The sequence below is a fragment of the Hypanus sabinus genome, chromosome 11, assembly GCF_030144855.1.
Source record: "Hypanus sabinus isolate sHypSab1 chromosome 11, sHypSab1.hap1, whole genome shotgun sequence".
Taxonomy (NCBI): Eukaryota; Metazoa; Chordata; class Chondrichthyes; order Myliobatiformes; family Dasyatidae; genus Hypanus; species Hypanus sabinus.
This window is the reverse complement of record NC_082716.1, coordinates 4,184,322-4,199,996: the sequence shown is the minus strand read 5'-3', so window position 1 is coordinate 4,199,996 and position 15,675 is coordinate 4,184,322. Positions and strand designations below refer to the sequence as shown.

At 42.7% G+C, this 15,675-nt stretch overlaps 1 protein-coding gene across 1 annotated transcript in view; it reads right to left on the bottom strand.

Moving 5' to 3' along the window:
* The window catches only part of LOC132401662 (collagen alpha-1(XXIV) chain), a 511,504-nt gene that overhangs the window by 320,998 nt on the left and 174,831 nt on the right, over positions 1–15,675 (bottom strand). The window contains exon 10 of the mRNA XM_059983704.1: positions 10,636–10,680. Coding sequence (XP_059839687.1) covers positions 10,636–10,680 — 45 coding nt within the window. The remainder of the gene's footprint in view (positions 1–10,635; positions 10,681–15,675) is intronic.

The following is a 15,675-nucleotide window of genomic DNA, read 5'->3' as shown; positions in this document are numbered from 1 at the left end:
GTCATGATCTTTCAAGAATCATTTGTTTGTGGCACTGTCCCAGAGGAATGGAAGATTGCAAATGTCACTCCACTTTTTAAGAAGTGAGGAAGCCAAAAAAAAAGGAAGTCATAGTCCAGTTAGCCTGAACTCATGGTTGGGAGAGTGTTGGAGTCTATTGTTATGGATGAGGTTTCGAGGTTCTTGGAGGCTAATGATAAAATAACTCAAAGTCAGCATGGTTTCGGTAAAGGGAAGTTTTGTCTGACAAATCTGTTAGAGTTATTTGAGGAAGTAACAAGCAGGGTGAACAAAGTAGAGGCAGTGGATGTCATTTACTTGGATTTTCAGAAGGCGATTGATAAGGTGTCTCACATGAGGCTGCTTAACAAGATAAAATCCTATGGTGTTACAGGAAAGATACTGACATGGATAGAGGATTGGCTGTAGGAATAAAGAGGCGGGGGTTCTGGTTGGCTGCTGGTGACTAGTGGTGTTCCTCAGGGGTCAGTATTGGGACCACTACTTTTCACATTGTTTGTCAATGATTTGGATAGTGGAATTGGTGGGTTTGTGACAAACTTTGCTGATGATACGAAGATAGGTGGAGGAGTAGGTAGTAAAGAAGCAATGTGATTGCAGCAGGACTCAGACAAATTGGAAGAATGGGCGAAAACATGGCAAATGGAATACAGTGTTGTGAAATGTACCATAATCCATTTTGGTAAAAGAAACAATAGTGTGGGCTTTTATCTAAATGGGGAGAAAATTCAAACATCAGAGGTGCAGAGGGACTTGGGAGTCCTCATGCAGGGTTCCCAGGTTAATTTACAGGTTGAATCTGTGCTAAAGAAGGAAAATGCAATGTTGGCATTTATTCAAAGGGGAATAGAATATGAAAACAATGAGATGATGCTGAGGCTTTCTAATATATAATCAGGCCACTCTTGGAGTATTGTCAACAGTCTTGGCCCCATATCTCAGAAAGGATGTGTCGTCATTGGAGAGAGTCCAGAGGAGGTTCACAAGGATGATTCCAGGAATGAAGGGTTAACATATGAGGAACGTTTGGCAGCTTTGGGCCTGTACTCACTGGAACTTAGAAGAATGCAGGGGATCTCATTGAAACCTACCGAATGTTGAAAGAACTAGGTAGTGTGAATGTGGAGAAAGATGTGTCCAGTGGTGTGGTATCCAGAACTAGAGGACACAGCCTCAAAATTGAGGGACTATCTTTCAGAACAGAGGTAAGGAAGGATTTTTTTAGCAAGAGTAGGGAATCTGTGGAATGCCCTGCCACAGAGTGTGGAGGCCAAGTCCGTAGGTATACTTAAAGTGGAAGCTGGTGGTTTCCTGATCGGTCTGGGCATTAAAGGATATGGTGTAAAGGAGGTGTATGGGGTTAAGTGGGATCTGGAATCAGCCATGATGGAATGGTGGAGCAGACTTGATGGGCTGAATGGCCTAATTCTGCTCCTGTGTCTTCTGGTTTTATGATAACCAATACACGCTTTTATAGTGCTGTGGTCGTACTGGTAGCATTCTAATTTGTTACTCAGTTAAACAGTAGCATGTGTTTTTTATACCTTTTCAAATATTTCTGTGAATCCTCAGCTAATTGGAGCAGCTGCTTAATTACGCCAAAGTGTACTGGACTTGCTGTGTCCAAGTTAACTGGAATCCACCGTACTTCGATAATAAATTTACATTGAACTTTGGTAGTGCATGGAACATGGTTCCAGGCTGGTGGTAGAGGCAAATACATTCAGAACATTTAAGAGACTTTGAGAGTAAAGTATAGGGGGATGTGAGAGGTGAGAGTGCTGGGTGTGTGGAAGGAACTGCCAGAAGCAGTGGCAGCAGCGGATACATTAGGAACATTTAAGAAACTCTTAGATAGGCTCATGGATGAAAGAAAGCTGGAGGCTATGTAGGAGGAAAAGGGGTAGATTGATTGTGGAGTAGGTTAAAAAGTCAACACAAGGGCCAAAGGGCCAGTATGTTTTAACTACCAGCACACTTTGGTAAACCTTCATTAAACTGGGGTGTTACACCAGGGGTATACTGTGAGAGGCAGTGCCGACAGGATAGGTCACTGACTGAGTGAACAGCAGATGAACAGGCCCTTTGGCCCACCATGCTCATACCAATATTTTTGCCCATCTGCACTAATCCCATTGGTCTACATCCGGACGATATCCTTGCCCACTCAAATTCTGTCTAAATGCTGCGTAAGTGTAATGCCTTCTTCTGATTCTGCCATCTCCCCTGGCAGCAAGATACAGCTATCAGCCACTCTCCCTGTAACAACATTTCATCTCACACCTCCTTTAAAAATTATTTATTTACTTAGAGATACAGTACGGGCGTTTCCAGCTCTCTGAGCCACGCCAGCCAGCAACCAAGCGATTTAACCCGAGCCTAACTGCAGAACAATTTACGATGACCAATTAGCCTACTGACTGGCAGGCCTGTGGACTGCGGGAGGAAACCCGAGCACACGGGAAGGAACGTACAAACTTGCTTCCAGAGGACACCAGGATTGAAGTCCGAAATCCAACAGCCAAAGCTGTAATAGCATCATGCTAACTATTACACTATCTTCTCAGTTACAGCCTCTCAGTACAGCACAGGAACAGGCCAATCAGCCCAGTGCTAAGCACAATGCTGTTTCCCTCTATTAGAACTTGTGCCACATCCCTCCATTCCCATGTGCCTATCCAGCAGTCTCTTAAACACCTGTATTGTATCTGCCTTCACCACACCATTGACAGCACTTTCCATAATATCATAAGACACAGGAGCAGAAGTATGTCATTCAGCCCATTCAGTCTGCTCTGACATTCGATCACAGTTGATTTATTCGCCCTCTCAACCCTAATTACAAGCCCCACCAGTCTGTATAAAAATCTTGCCCCACACATCGCTTTTAAACTTTTCCCCTCCCATCTTAAATGCCCTCTGGTACTCAACACTTTTTATCCAGGGAAGAAAATACTTTGTTTTTGACCCTCTACAACGGGAGAAATATGTTGAAAATCTAATCTAATAATGCCTCCTGTAATTTTATCTACCTCTATCTGGTCACCCCATTCTTCCAGGGAGACAAAACAGCCTTAATCTAATCACAAACAAGAGAAAATCTGCAGATGCTGGAAATCCAAGCAACACACACAAAATGCAAATCACCTCTCATTCTCCTTTGCTCCAAGGAGAAAAGGCCGAGTTCACTCAGCCTGTTTTCATAAGGCATGCTCCCCAATCCAGGCAACATCCTTGTAAATCTCCTCTGCACCCTTTCTATGGCTTCCACATCCTTCCTGTAGTGAGGTGACCAGAACTGAGCACAGTACTCCAAGTGGGGTCTGACCAGGGTCCTATATAGCTGCAATATTACCTCTTGGCTCCTAAATTCAATTCCACGATTGATGAAGGCCAATACACTATATGCCTTCTTAACTACTGAGTCAATCTGCACAGCTGCATTGAGTGTCCTATTGACTCGGACTCCAAGATCCCTCTGATCCTCCACACTGCCAAGAGTCTTACCATTCATATTATATTCTGCTATCATATTTGACCTACTAAAATGAACCACTTCACACTTATCTGGGTTGAACTCCATCTGCCACTTCTCAGCCCAGTTTTGCATTCTATCAATGTCCCGCTGTAACCTCTGACGGCCCTCCACACTATCCACAACACCCCCAACCTTTGTGTCATCAGCAAACTTACTAACCCATCCCTCCACTTCCTCATCCAGGTCATTTATAAAAATCACGAAGAGTAAGGGTCCCAGAACAGATCCTTGAGGCACTCCACTGGTCACCGACCTCCATGCAGAATATGACCTGTCTACAACCACTCTTTGCCTTCTGTGGGCAAGCCAGTTCTGGATCCACAAAGCAATGTCCTCTTGGATCCCATGCCTCCTCACTTTCTCAATAAGCCTTGCATGGGGTACCTTATCAAATGCCTTGCTGAAATCCATATACACTACATCTACTGCTCTTCCTTCATCAATGTGTTTAGTCACATCCTCAAAAAATTCAATCAGGCTCATAAGGCACGACCTGCCTTTCACAAAGCCATGCTGACTATTCCTAATCATATTACACCTCTCCAAATGTTCATAAATCCTGCCTCTCAGGATCTTCTCCAATAGCTTACCAACCACTGAAGTAAGACTCACTGGTCTACAATTTCCTGGTCTATCTCTACTCCCTTTCTTAAATAAAGGAACAACATTCGCAACCCTCCAATCCTCCGGAATCTTGCCTGTCCCTATTGATGATGTAAAGATCATCGCCAGAGGCTCAGCAATCTCCTCCCTTGCCTCCCACAGTAGCCTGGGGTACATCTCATCCAGGCCCGGCGACTTATCCAACTTGATACCTTCCAAAAGCTCCAGCACATCCTCTTTCTTAATATCTGCATGCTCAAGCTTTTCAATCTGCCGCAAGTTGTCTCTATTATCATTACGATCCTTTTCCACACTGAATACTGAAGTAAAGTATTCATTAAGTTCCTCTGCTATTTCCTCCGGTTCCATACACACTTTCCCACTGTCACACTTGATAGGTCCTATTCTTTCACATCTTATCCTCCTTCTCTTCAATACTTGTAGAATGCCTTGGGGTTTTCCTTAATCCTGCCTGCCAAGGCCTTCTCATGGCCCCTTCTGGCTCTCCTAATGTCCTTTTTAAGCTCCTTCTGGTTAGCCTTATAATCGTCTAGATCGCTAACATTACCTAGCTCTCTGAACCTTTTGTAAGCTTTTCTTTTCTTCTCGACCAGATTTATTACAGCCTTTGTACACCACGGTTCCTGCACCCTACCATAACTTCCCTGTCTCATTAGAAGGTACCTATGCAGAACTTCACACAAATATTCCCTGAACATTTGCCACATTTCTTCCATACTTTTCCTTGAGAGCATCTGTTTCCAACTTAAGCTTCCAATTAAGCCTCATTAAGCTTCCAATTAAGCCTCATAATTCCCCTTAGTCCAACTAAACGCTTTTCTAACTTGTCTGTTCCTATCTCTCCAATGCTATTGTAAAGGAGATAGTATTATGATCACCATCTCCAAAATGCTCTCCCACTGAGAGATCTGACACCTGACCAGGTTCATTTCCCAATACCAAATCAAGTACAGCCTCTCTTCTTATAGGCCTATCTAGATATTGTGTCAAGATACCTTCCTGAACACACCTAACAAACTCTACCCCATCTGAACCCCTTGCTCTAGAGAGATGCCAATCTATATTTGGAAAATTAAAATCTCCCATCACGCCAATTCTGTTATTATTACACCTTACCAGGATCTGTTTCCCTATCTGCTCCTCGATGTCCCTGTTACTATTGGGCGGCCTATAAAAAACACCCAGTAAAGTTATTGACCCCTTCCTGTTCCTAACCTCCACCCACAGAGACTCTGTAGACAATCCCTCCATGGCGTCCACCTTTTCTGCAGCCGTGATACTATCTCTGATCAACAGTGCCACTCCCCCACCTCTTTTGCCTCCCTCCCTGTCCTTTCTGAAACATCTAAAACCCGGCACTTGAAGTAACCATTCCTGTCCCTGAGACATCCAAGTCTCTGTAATGGCCACCATAGCATATCTCCAAGTACTGATCCACAGTCTAAGCTCATCCGCTTTGTTCACAACACTCCTTGTGTTAAAATAGACGCATCACAAACCTTTGGTCTGAGCGCTTCCTTTCTCTATCACCTGTCTATCCTCCCTCACACGCTGTCTCCTATCTTCCTCTATTTGAGAGCCTCTTCCCCAGTCTCTTCAGTTTGGCACCTGAGAACATTTCTATCACATACAAACCTTTGATTTCTGTCCACACAAGCAGTCCTCGCATGACCTTTATCCTCCTCCACTTCACCACCTGCTCTAACACTCTGGTTCCCCTCCCCCTGTAAATCTATTTTAAACCCCCCCGGAGCAGCACTAGTTAACCTACCAACAAGGATGTTAGTCCCCTTCCAGTTCAGGTGCAAACTATCCCGTCAGAACAGGTCCCACCTTCCCTGGAACAAAGCACAATTGTCCAGAAACATGAAGCCCTCCCTCCTGCTTATTATTCACATTATGCATTTCCATACTATGCGTCGTCTGTGAGGAATGTATTCCCCACATATATCAAGGATAGGGTGTATCTCCTATTTATTTATTCATTCATTCATTTATTTTTACATGCACGCACTTTAGTGGTGGGGCAGAGATACGTCTCTACAAGGTGCTCCTTCCCTCCGCTAGCCTGCCAATCACCCTTGGGAAAGGTATAGCATCTGCTCAGGTCACCCGCAAACAGGGTCATGTGAAGCCATGGGAGTAGGTGTTGGATGGTCGTATGAGCAGCTGATGCACAACACAAATCCTGGTTATGCAACCACTTACACCAGGCAGACAATCTCTGAAGAGTACTGGCTGCAGGAGGGTTGTAGTTGAGAGCTAAATGTCCAATGTTACATATTGTATCGGAGGGATAGGAAGGTAGGCAGAGGGGGTGGTGTGACTCTACTGGTAAAGAATGGCATCAAATCAGTAGAAAGATGTGACAGCAGAGCAGCAATGGCATGTTTCTGGAAAACTGAGGAAGGTGCAAGACATATGTATTCCAAGAATGAAGAAGTACTCAAATGGCAAAATAGCACAAGGGAAGTCCAAACTAATGTAAAAGCAAAAGACAGCATAAACAACAGACCAAAAATTAGTGGGAAGATAGAGGATTGAGAAGCTTTTAAAAACCTACAGAGAGCAATTACAAGAATCATTAGGAGGGAAAAGATGAAATACGAAAGCAAGCTAACAAACTATCAAAGTGGATGGTAAACCTTTTTCAAGTAAGTAAAAAACTAAAAGAGAAATGAGGGTGGATATAGGATCGCTAGAAAATGAGGCTGGAGAAATAATAATGATGGACAAGGAGATGGAAGATGAACTAAATGAGTATTTTGCATCAGTCTTCACTGTGGAAGACTCTAGCAGTGTGCCAGATGTTGAAGGATGAGGAAAGAGAAGTGAGTGCAGTTACTATTACAAGAGAGAAGGTGCTCAAAAAGCTGAAAGACCTAAGTTGATTTGCTTTATAGTAATTCTTAAAGTTTGGAAATTGTAACCTTCCTAGATCAAATTTCCATGTCAATCTTTCCAACGATATTCTTGACATCTTACCTTTCCAAAGGAACTTCCTCACACATTTATTTAACTCTTGAGAAAACTTCTGGGGTAGTTGTATTAGTAGTGTTTGGAATAAATATTGTAATCTAGGGAATACATTCATTTTTACAGCATTTACTCTGCCTACTAATGTTATTGGTAACATCATCCATTTATCAAGATCTTCTTGAATTTTTTTCAATAATGGTAAATAATTTAATTTATATAAATTCTTTATATCATTATCAACTCATATCTTAATATTTTATACCATTTATCAGCCATCTAAATTGAGTTATTAATCGACATTGACTATAATCTCCTTTAGTAAGAGGTAGAATTTCACTTTTATCCCAATTTATTTTGTAGCCTGATATTTTCCCATATTCTTCCAATCTAGAAGATAATTTACATAGCGAATACAATGGGTTTGTTAAATAAAGCAGAACATCGTCAGCAAATAAGTTAATCTTGTATTCCTCCTGGTTAACTCTGAAACCCTTAATATCTGGGTCCGTTCTAATTAATTCAGCTAATGGTTCTATTGCCAACACAAATAAAGCAGGTGATAACGGACAACCTTGTCTAGTTGACCTTTTTAACTGAAATGATGTTGAAATTTGACCATTTGTCGCTACTTTAGCTTTGTGATTAGTATTTAAGGTTTTAATCCATTTTATAAAGGATACTCCTAATCCATATTTTTCCAATACCTTAAATAAGAAATCCCATTCCAATCTATCAAATGCTTTTTCTGCATCTAAAGCAACTGCAACACTTATTTCCTCCCTCTTTTGTGCCAAATGAATTATGCTAAGTAACCGGGTTCTACTTGGTCTTGTTTTAAAATTCAACCTTTTTGGACAAATTTAAGAGATTTACTGGAACAAGTTATTGGAACACAACTTCCACATAACCCAATATTATTTTTATCGAAGGGATAAAACCCGAAACCCAAATTGAATAAATATCAGAAAGAATTCATAAAAATTGCATTGGCAGTAGCCAAAAAGGCTATTGCAGTTACTTGGAAATCGGATTCATACTTAAGTATAGATCGTTGGAAGAACGAAATCTTTAGCTGTATTCCACTTGAAAAAATTACTTATAATTTAAGAGATAAATATGAAACATTTCTGAAAATTTGGCGCCCTTATTTACAAAAGATAGGACTAAATATATAGGTGCTCCGAAGATAAAATTACTGGTTATTTGGGGAAAGAAATAAATATATATACTAAAACTATTATGAACTCCATGGAGCATGTGGGGATCTTCCAATATCCTGGCATTCTTTCTTTCTTTCTTTTTTTTCTCTTTCTTTCTATAGGGATATGTTAGGGGGAGGGGTTAAGGGGAGGGGGGAAGGGTTGATAATTTTTTTTCTTTTCTTCTGTAATCATTGAAAACTCAAAAACAAAAATTAAAGCTGAAAGACCTAATGGTACACAAGTCACCTGGACCAGATGAACTGTACCCTAGGGTTCTGAAAGAGGTAATGAGAGAGATTGTGGAGGCATGAGTAATAATCTTTCAAAAACCATTGGACTCTGGCATGGTGTCAGATGAGATGTCACTCCACTCTTTAAGAAAGCAGGAAGGTAGCAGAAAGGAAATTATAGACCAGTTAGTCTAACCTCAGTGGTTGGGAAGATGTTGGAGTCAACTGTTAAGGATGAGGTGATGCAGTACTTGGTGACACAGTACAGGATAGGACAAAGTCAGCATGGTTTCCTTAAAGGAAAATCTTCCTGACAGACCTGTTGGAATGGAGGAGATTACAAATAGGATAGATAAAGGAGATGGAGAGGATGTTGTATATTTGGATTTTCAGAAGAGCTTTGACAAGGTGCCACACGAGGGTGTTTACCAAGTTAAGAGCCCATAGTATTACAGGAAAGTTACTGGCATGGTTAGAGCATTGGAAGATTGGTAGGAGGCAGTGAGTGGGAATAAAAGGATCATTTTCTGGTTGGCTGCCAGCAACGAGTGGTGTTCTGCAGGGACCACTTCTTTTTATGCTGTATATCAATGATTTAGATGATGGAATAGATGGCTTTGTTGCAAAGTTTGCAGATGATATGAAGATTGGTGGAGGGGCAGGTAGTGTTGAGGAAACAGATAGGCTGCAGAAGGAATTAGACATTAGGAGAATGTGGCAAATGCAATTACAATGTTGGAAAATACAAGGTCATGTGTAAATGTGCAGACTATTTTCTAAACGGGGATAAAATCCAAAAATCTGAGATGCTAAGGGACTTGGGAGTCCTTGTGCAGAACACCCTGAAGGTTAACTTTCAGGTAGAATCAGTGGTGCAATGTTAGCATTCATTTCAAGAGGTCTGGAATACAAGAACAGGGATATGATGTTGAGGCTTTGTAAAGCACTGGTGAGGCCTCACCTTGAGTGTTGTGAACAGTTTTGGGCCCCTCATCTTAGAAAAGATGTGCTGGCATTGGAGAGGGTTCAGAGGAGGTTCACAAGGATGATTCTGGGAATGAAAGGGTTATCATATGAGGAACGTTTGATGGCTCTGGGTCCGTACTCACTGGAATTTAGAAGGATGAGGGGGGGAATCTCATTGGAACCTCTTGAATGGTGAAAGATCTGGACAGGGATGGATGTGGAAAGGATGTTTCCCTTAGTGGAGGAATCTAGGACAAGAGTGCACAGCCTCAGGACAGAGGGGTGCCCCTTCAAAACAGAGATGCAGAGAAATTTCTTTAGCCAGAGGATGGTGAATTTGTGGAATTTATTACCACAGGCAACTGTGGAGGCCAATCACAAACAAGAGAAAATCTGCAGCTGCTATAAATCAAAGCAACACACATAAAATGCTTGAGGAACTCAGCAGGCTAGGCAGTATCTAGGAAAGGAGTACAGTTGACGTTTCAGCTGAATGAACAGTCTTCTTCCCAAGGTTGGGGAATGAAGAGCTTGAGGGTCTCGGTTTAAGGTGAGAGGAAAGAGATCAAATAGAAACCTACAAAACAACTTTATCACCCAGCAGGTGGTCTGGATATGGAACAAAATGGCAAGGGAAGTGGTTGAGGCAGGTACATGAACAGCCTGGTAAAATGACTATGTGCTTATGCCACCAATAATCTTTCATTGATCAACCAATCTTGTGCATTCCAGCAAATAAAATCATGGGCAATGCAACCTCTCCTGGTAACAGGCCACCAAGTCCAGGCAATATCCTAGTAAATATCTTCTGCACTCTTTTTAGTTTAAGAACATCTTTTCTTTAACAGGGTAACCTGAACTGTGCAGAATACTCCACGTGTGGCCTCACAAATGTCTTATATAGTAATTGAAGCGGGGTTTCCATGCTATACAACTCTGTAAGAGGGCAGCTTGGAGTCTTTATTGCCATCTGGGAGGGACGTTGGTTTACTTGTCCTCTCAAGGCCACCCAGCTTTGTTCTTCATTGTTTACTCACTCAGCGGTATCATTGAACAGATTCAAGCCATCACTCACCCGAATACCTTTCGGACCAGGCTTCCCCTGCGGTCCTGCCAAACCCTGCAAATAAAGACAGATTGGAACCATTAGCCAGTACAGTTAACGAAACATCCTTAAAACTACATTATATTACCCCAGTTCCATTATGCCGTCATTAAACAGTGGCATGGTGCGTAGACCCTTTGCCATACAACTCCAGTCACATGGGCTCTATCCCGACCTCAGGCCCTGTCGGCGCAGAATTTGCACGTTCTCCCTGTGACTGTGTGGGTTTTCCCTGGGTGCTCCGGTTCAAAAACTCTTGCAGGTCGGTGGGTTAACTGTCCACTGTAAATTGTCCCCAGAGTGTGGGTGAGGTATAGAATGTGGGGAGAATGAAATGGGATCAGTGTAGGATTGGCATCAATGGGTGGTGATTGTCAGCACAGATTATGTGGACTGAAGGGCCTGTATCTGTGCTGTATCTTCCAATGACACTATCTATAACAGAATAGGCACAGGTTTGAAGGTTGAGTTCCCTTCTTTCCTGTTGATGTATTAACTTGCTTGTGGTGATCAATATCTCAAGACTGGAGTGGTTACAATCTGTCAGTGAATAGTGTTGGATGTAAGATCAGTGGAATGCACTATACCTAAATATTCTGCCCCTCCATTTGCTACTCCCAGCCTGGGGAAAAGTCCGTGTTTAAAATTGTACAACGTTGGTGCTCTTCAGTGGCTTGTTACCCCGTCAGGGAGCGTTTTACTGCATTCATGATACTTGTTATCCCGTCGATGAGCGTTTTACTGCATTCATGATACCTGTTATCCCGTCGGGGAGCGTTTTACTGCATTCATGATGCCTGTTATCCCGTCAGGGAGCGTTTTACTGCATTCATGATACTTGTTATCCCGTCGATGAGCGTTTTACTGCATTCATGATACTTGTTATCCCGTCGATGAGCGTTTTACTGCATTCATGATACTTGTTATCCCGTCGATGAGCATTTTACTGCATTCATGATACCTGTTATCCCGTCGGGAGCGTTTTACTGCATTCATGATGCCTGTTATCCCGTCAAGGAGCGTTTTACTGCATTCATGATACTTGTTATCCCGTCGATGAGCGTTTTACTGCATTCATGATACTTGTTATCCCGTCAGGGAGCGTTTTACTGCATTCATGATACTTGTTATCCCATCGGGGAGCGTTTTACTGCATTCATGATACTTGTTATCCCGCCGGGGAGCGTTTTACTGCATTCATGATACTTGTTATCCCGCCGGGGAGCGTTTTACTGCATTCATGATACTTGTTATCCCGTCAGGGAGCGTTTTACTGCATTCATGATACTTGTTATCCCCTCAGGGAGCGTTTTACTGCATTCATGATACCTGTTATCCCATCAGGGAACGTTTTACTGCATTCATGATACCTGTTATCCCGTCGGGGAGCGTTTTACTGCATTCATGATGCCTGTTATCCCGTCAGGGAGCGTTTTACTGCATTCATGATACCTGTTATCCCGTCAGGGAGCGTTTTACTGCATTCATGATACTTGTTATCCCATCAGGGAGCGTTTTACTGCATTCATGATACTTGTTATCCCATCAGGGAGCGTTTTACTGCATTCATGATGCCTGTTATCCCGCCAGGGAGCGTTTTACTGCATTCATAATACTTGTTATCCCATCAGGGAGCGTTTTACTGCATTCATGATGCCTGTTATCCCGCCAGGGAGCGTTTTACTGCATTCATGATGCCTGTTATCCCGTCGGGGAGCGTTTTACTGCATTCATGATACCTGTTATCCCGTCCGGGAGCGTTTTACTGCATTCATGATACCTGTTATCCCGTCAGGGAGCGTTTTACTGCATTCATGATACTTGTTATCCCGTCACGGAGCGTTTTACTGCATTCATGATACCTGTTATCCCGTCAGGGAGCGTTTTACTACATTCATGATACTTGTTATGAGGATGTACAAGTGATGTGATCATCAAAATTGCATATCCATCCTAGATGTGACAAATATACAATGGTTTTCAAACCACCTTAATCTGCCGGATTGGTTTTCAAAATTGGTCTTCTCTTTGAAACAAAACACGCACAAATTTGTGGAGGAACTCAGCAGGTCAGGCAGCATCTATGGTGGGGAATAAACAGTCAACGTTTCGGGCCGAGACCCTCATCAGGACTGGAAAGGAAGGGGGAAGAAGCCAGTATTAGAGGTGGGGAAGAGTGGAGGAGTGTGTGTACTTCCGTGTCGAATGAGGAGAGCTGCTTGCAGATCTGGTGGGGAAGAGTGGAGGAGTGTGGCTGATTGGAACATTCTGGTGGGAATAGGCTGTACCCAACAGGCAGAGTATCCAACAGTTTAAACGGCATGGGGTTGTCATGGCCAGGGTAGTGGGGATAAGCTCCCGCTACCTATTAAACGCTCTTAGTGACATGCATCTCAAATAGACTCAGACAATCAAGTCCGGCTCCTGGCCTTCACAGGCAGCATAGCAGAACTGTTTCCACTGACAGGAGAGGGGGCAAAGGTGGGCTACTGGTGCCCTAAGACCAATCACTTCAGGCCGATGGGGCACACCAGCCGTGATTGGCAGCTCATCTATGAGAAGGAAAACTCTGATCTGAAACCTCCGCTGCCTTGCGGCGATACCCACTCATGGGGAATGCTTCAGAAGAAAACCCTGAGGAAAAATCCAGAGTTGGAGTCCCTAAGACAGTCCTACATCAAGATCGACACCAACTGCAACTCCTGCCACGTCTCCGATGCCAAACTGTGTTGGTCCCTGCCATCCCTTGGGATTCCTCAGCTTTGTGAACCTGGTCAGGAGTCAGATCTCTCAGTGGGAGAGCATTTTGGAGATAGTGATCATAATTCTGTCTCCTTTACAATAGCATTGGAGAGAGATAGGAACAGTTAGAAAAGCGTTTAATTGGAGTAAGGGGAATTATGAGGCTATCAGGCAGGAAATTGGAGGCTTAAATTGGAAAGAGATGTTCTCAGGGAAAAGTACAGAAGAAATGTGGCAAATACTCAGGGGATATTTGTGTAGATTTCTGTGTAGGTATGTTCCAATGAGACAGGGAAGTTATGTTAGGGTACAGGAACTGTGGTGTACAAAGGCTGTAGTAAATTTAGTCAAGCAGAAAAGAAAAGCTTACAAAAGGTTCAGAGAGCTAGGTAATGTTAGAGATCTAAAAGATTATAAGGCTACTAAGAAGGAGCTTAAGAAGGAAATTAGGAGAGCCAGAAGGGGCCATGAGAAGGCCTTGGCAGGCAGAATTAAGGAAAACCCCAAGGCATTCTACAAGTATGTGAAGAGCAAGAGGATAAGACATGAAAGAATAGGACCTATCAAGTGTGACAATGTTAAAATGTGTATGGAACCGGAGGAAATAGCAGAGGTACTTAATGAATTCTTTACTTCAGTATTCACTATGGAAAAGGATCTTGGTGATTGTAGTGATGACTTGCAGCAGCCTGAAAAGCTTGAGCATGCAGATATAAAGAAAGAGGATGTGCTGGAGCTTTTGGAAAGCATCAAGTTGGTTAAGTTGCTGGGAATGGACGAAATGTACCCCAAGCTACTGTGGGAGGTGAGGGAGGAGATTGCTGAGCCTCTGGTGACGATTTTTGCATCATCAATGGGGATGGGGGAGGTTCTGGAGGATTGGAGGGTTGTGGATGTTGTTCCTTTATTTATGAAAGGGAGTAGAGATAGCCCAGGAAATTATAGACCAGTGAGTCTTACTTCAGTGGTTGGTAAGTTGATGGAGAAGATCCTGAGAGGCAGAATTTATGGACATTTGGAGAGGTATAATATGATTAGGAGTAGTCAGCATGGTTTTATCAAGGGCAGGTCGTGCTTTATGAGCCTGAGTGAATTTTTTGAGGATGTGTCTAAACATATTGATGAAGGAAGAGCAGTCAATGTTCTACATGTAGTCAATGTAGAACATTCGATAGGTTCTAATAAAGTCATCCCTCATTCTTCTGAACTCCAGTGAGTACAGGCCCAGAGCCATCAAATACTTTTCATACAACAAAGCCCTTTCAATCCTGGAATAATTTTTGTGAACCTCCTGTGAACCCTCTCCAATGTCAGCACATCCCTTCCTTGATAAGGGGCCCAAAACTGCTCACAAGACTCCAAGTGAGGCCTCACCTGTGCTTTACAAATTCTTAACATTACAACCTCGTTTTCATATTGTTAGCAATACGAATGAAATGAATGCTAACATTGCTTTTGCCTTCCTCACCACAGCCCCAAGCTGCAAATTAGCCTTTAGGGAATCCTGTACAAAGACTCTCGAGTGTCTTCGTACATCAGTTTTGTGAATTTTCTCTCCATTTAGAAAATAGTCAACCCTTTCATTTCTTCTACTAAAGTGCATGACCATAGGCTTCTTGATACTGTATTTCATCTGGCATTTCTTTGCGCATTCTCAAAATCTGCCTAAGTCCTTCTGTAGCCTCTCTACTTCCTCAAAACTACCTGCCCTTCCAGCTATCTTCATTTGGTCTGCACACTTTGCAACAATACTATCAATTCCATCAGCCAAATCATTGATCTATAACATAAAAAGAATCAGTCCCAACACAGATCCCTGTGGAGCACCGCTAGTCACTGGTGGCCAACCAGAAAAGGCTTCCTTTATTCCCACTTGTCAATCAGCCAATACTCTGTCCATGCTAGTCAGCAGCTTCATGTGAGGGACCTTGTCAAAGACCTTCTGAGAACACAACATCTAAAGATTCTCCTTTGTCTAGCCTACTTCAAATAATTTCAACAGATTTGTCAGGCAAGATTTTCCCTTGAGGAAACCATGCTGACTACGGCCTAATTTATTATGTGTCACCAAGTGCTTCGAAACCACATCCTTAACAACTGACTCCAACATCTTCCCAACAATTGAGGTCAGATTAACTGCTGTATAAAATCTCCTTTCTTCTGCCTCTCTCCATTCTTGAAGTGTGGAGTGACATTTGTGATTTTTGAGTGCTCCAGAATCATGTCAGAATCCATTGATTCTTGAAAGATCATTACTAATGCCTCCAC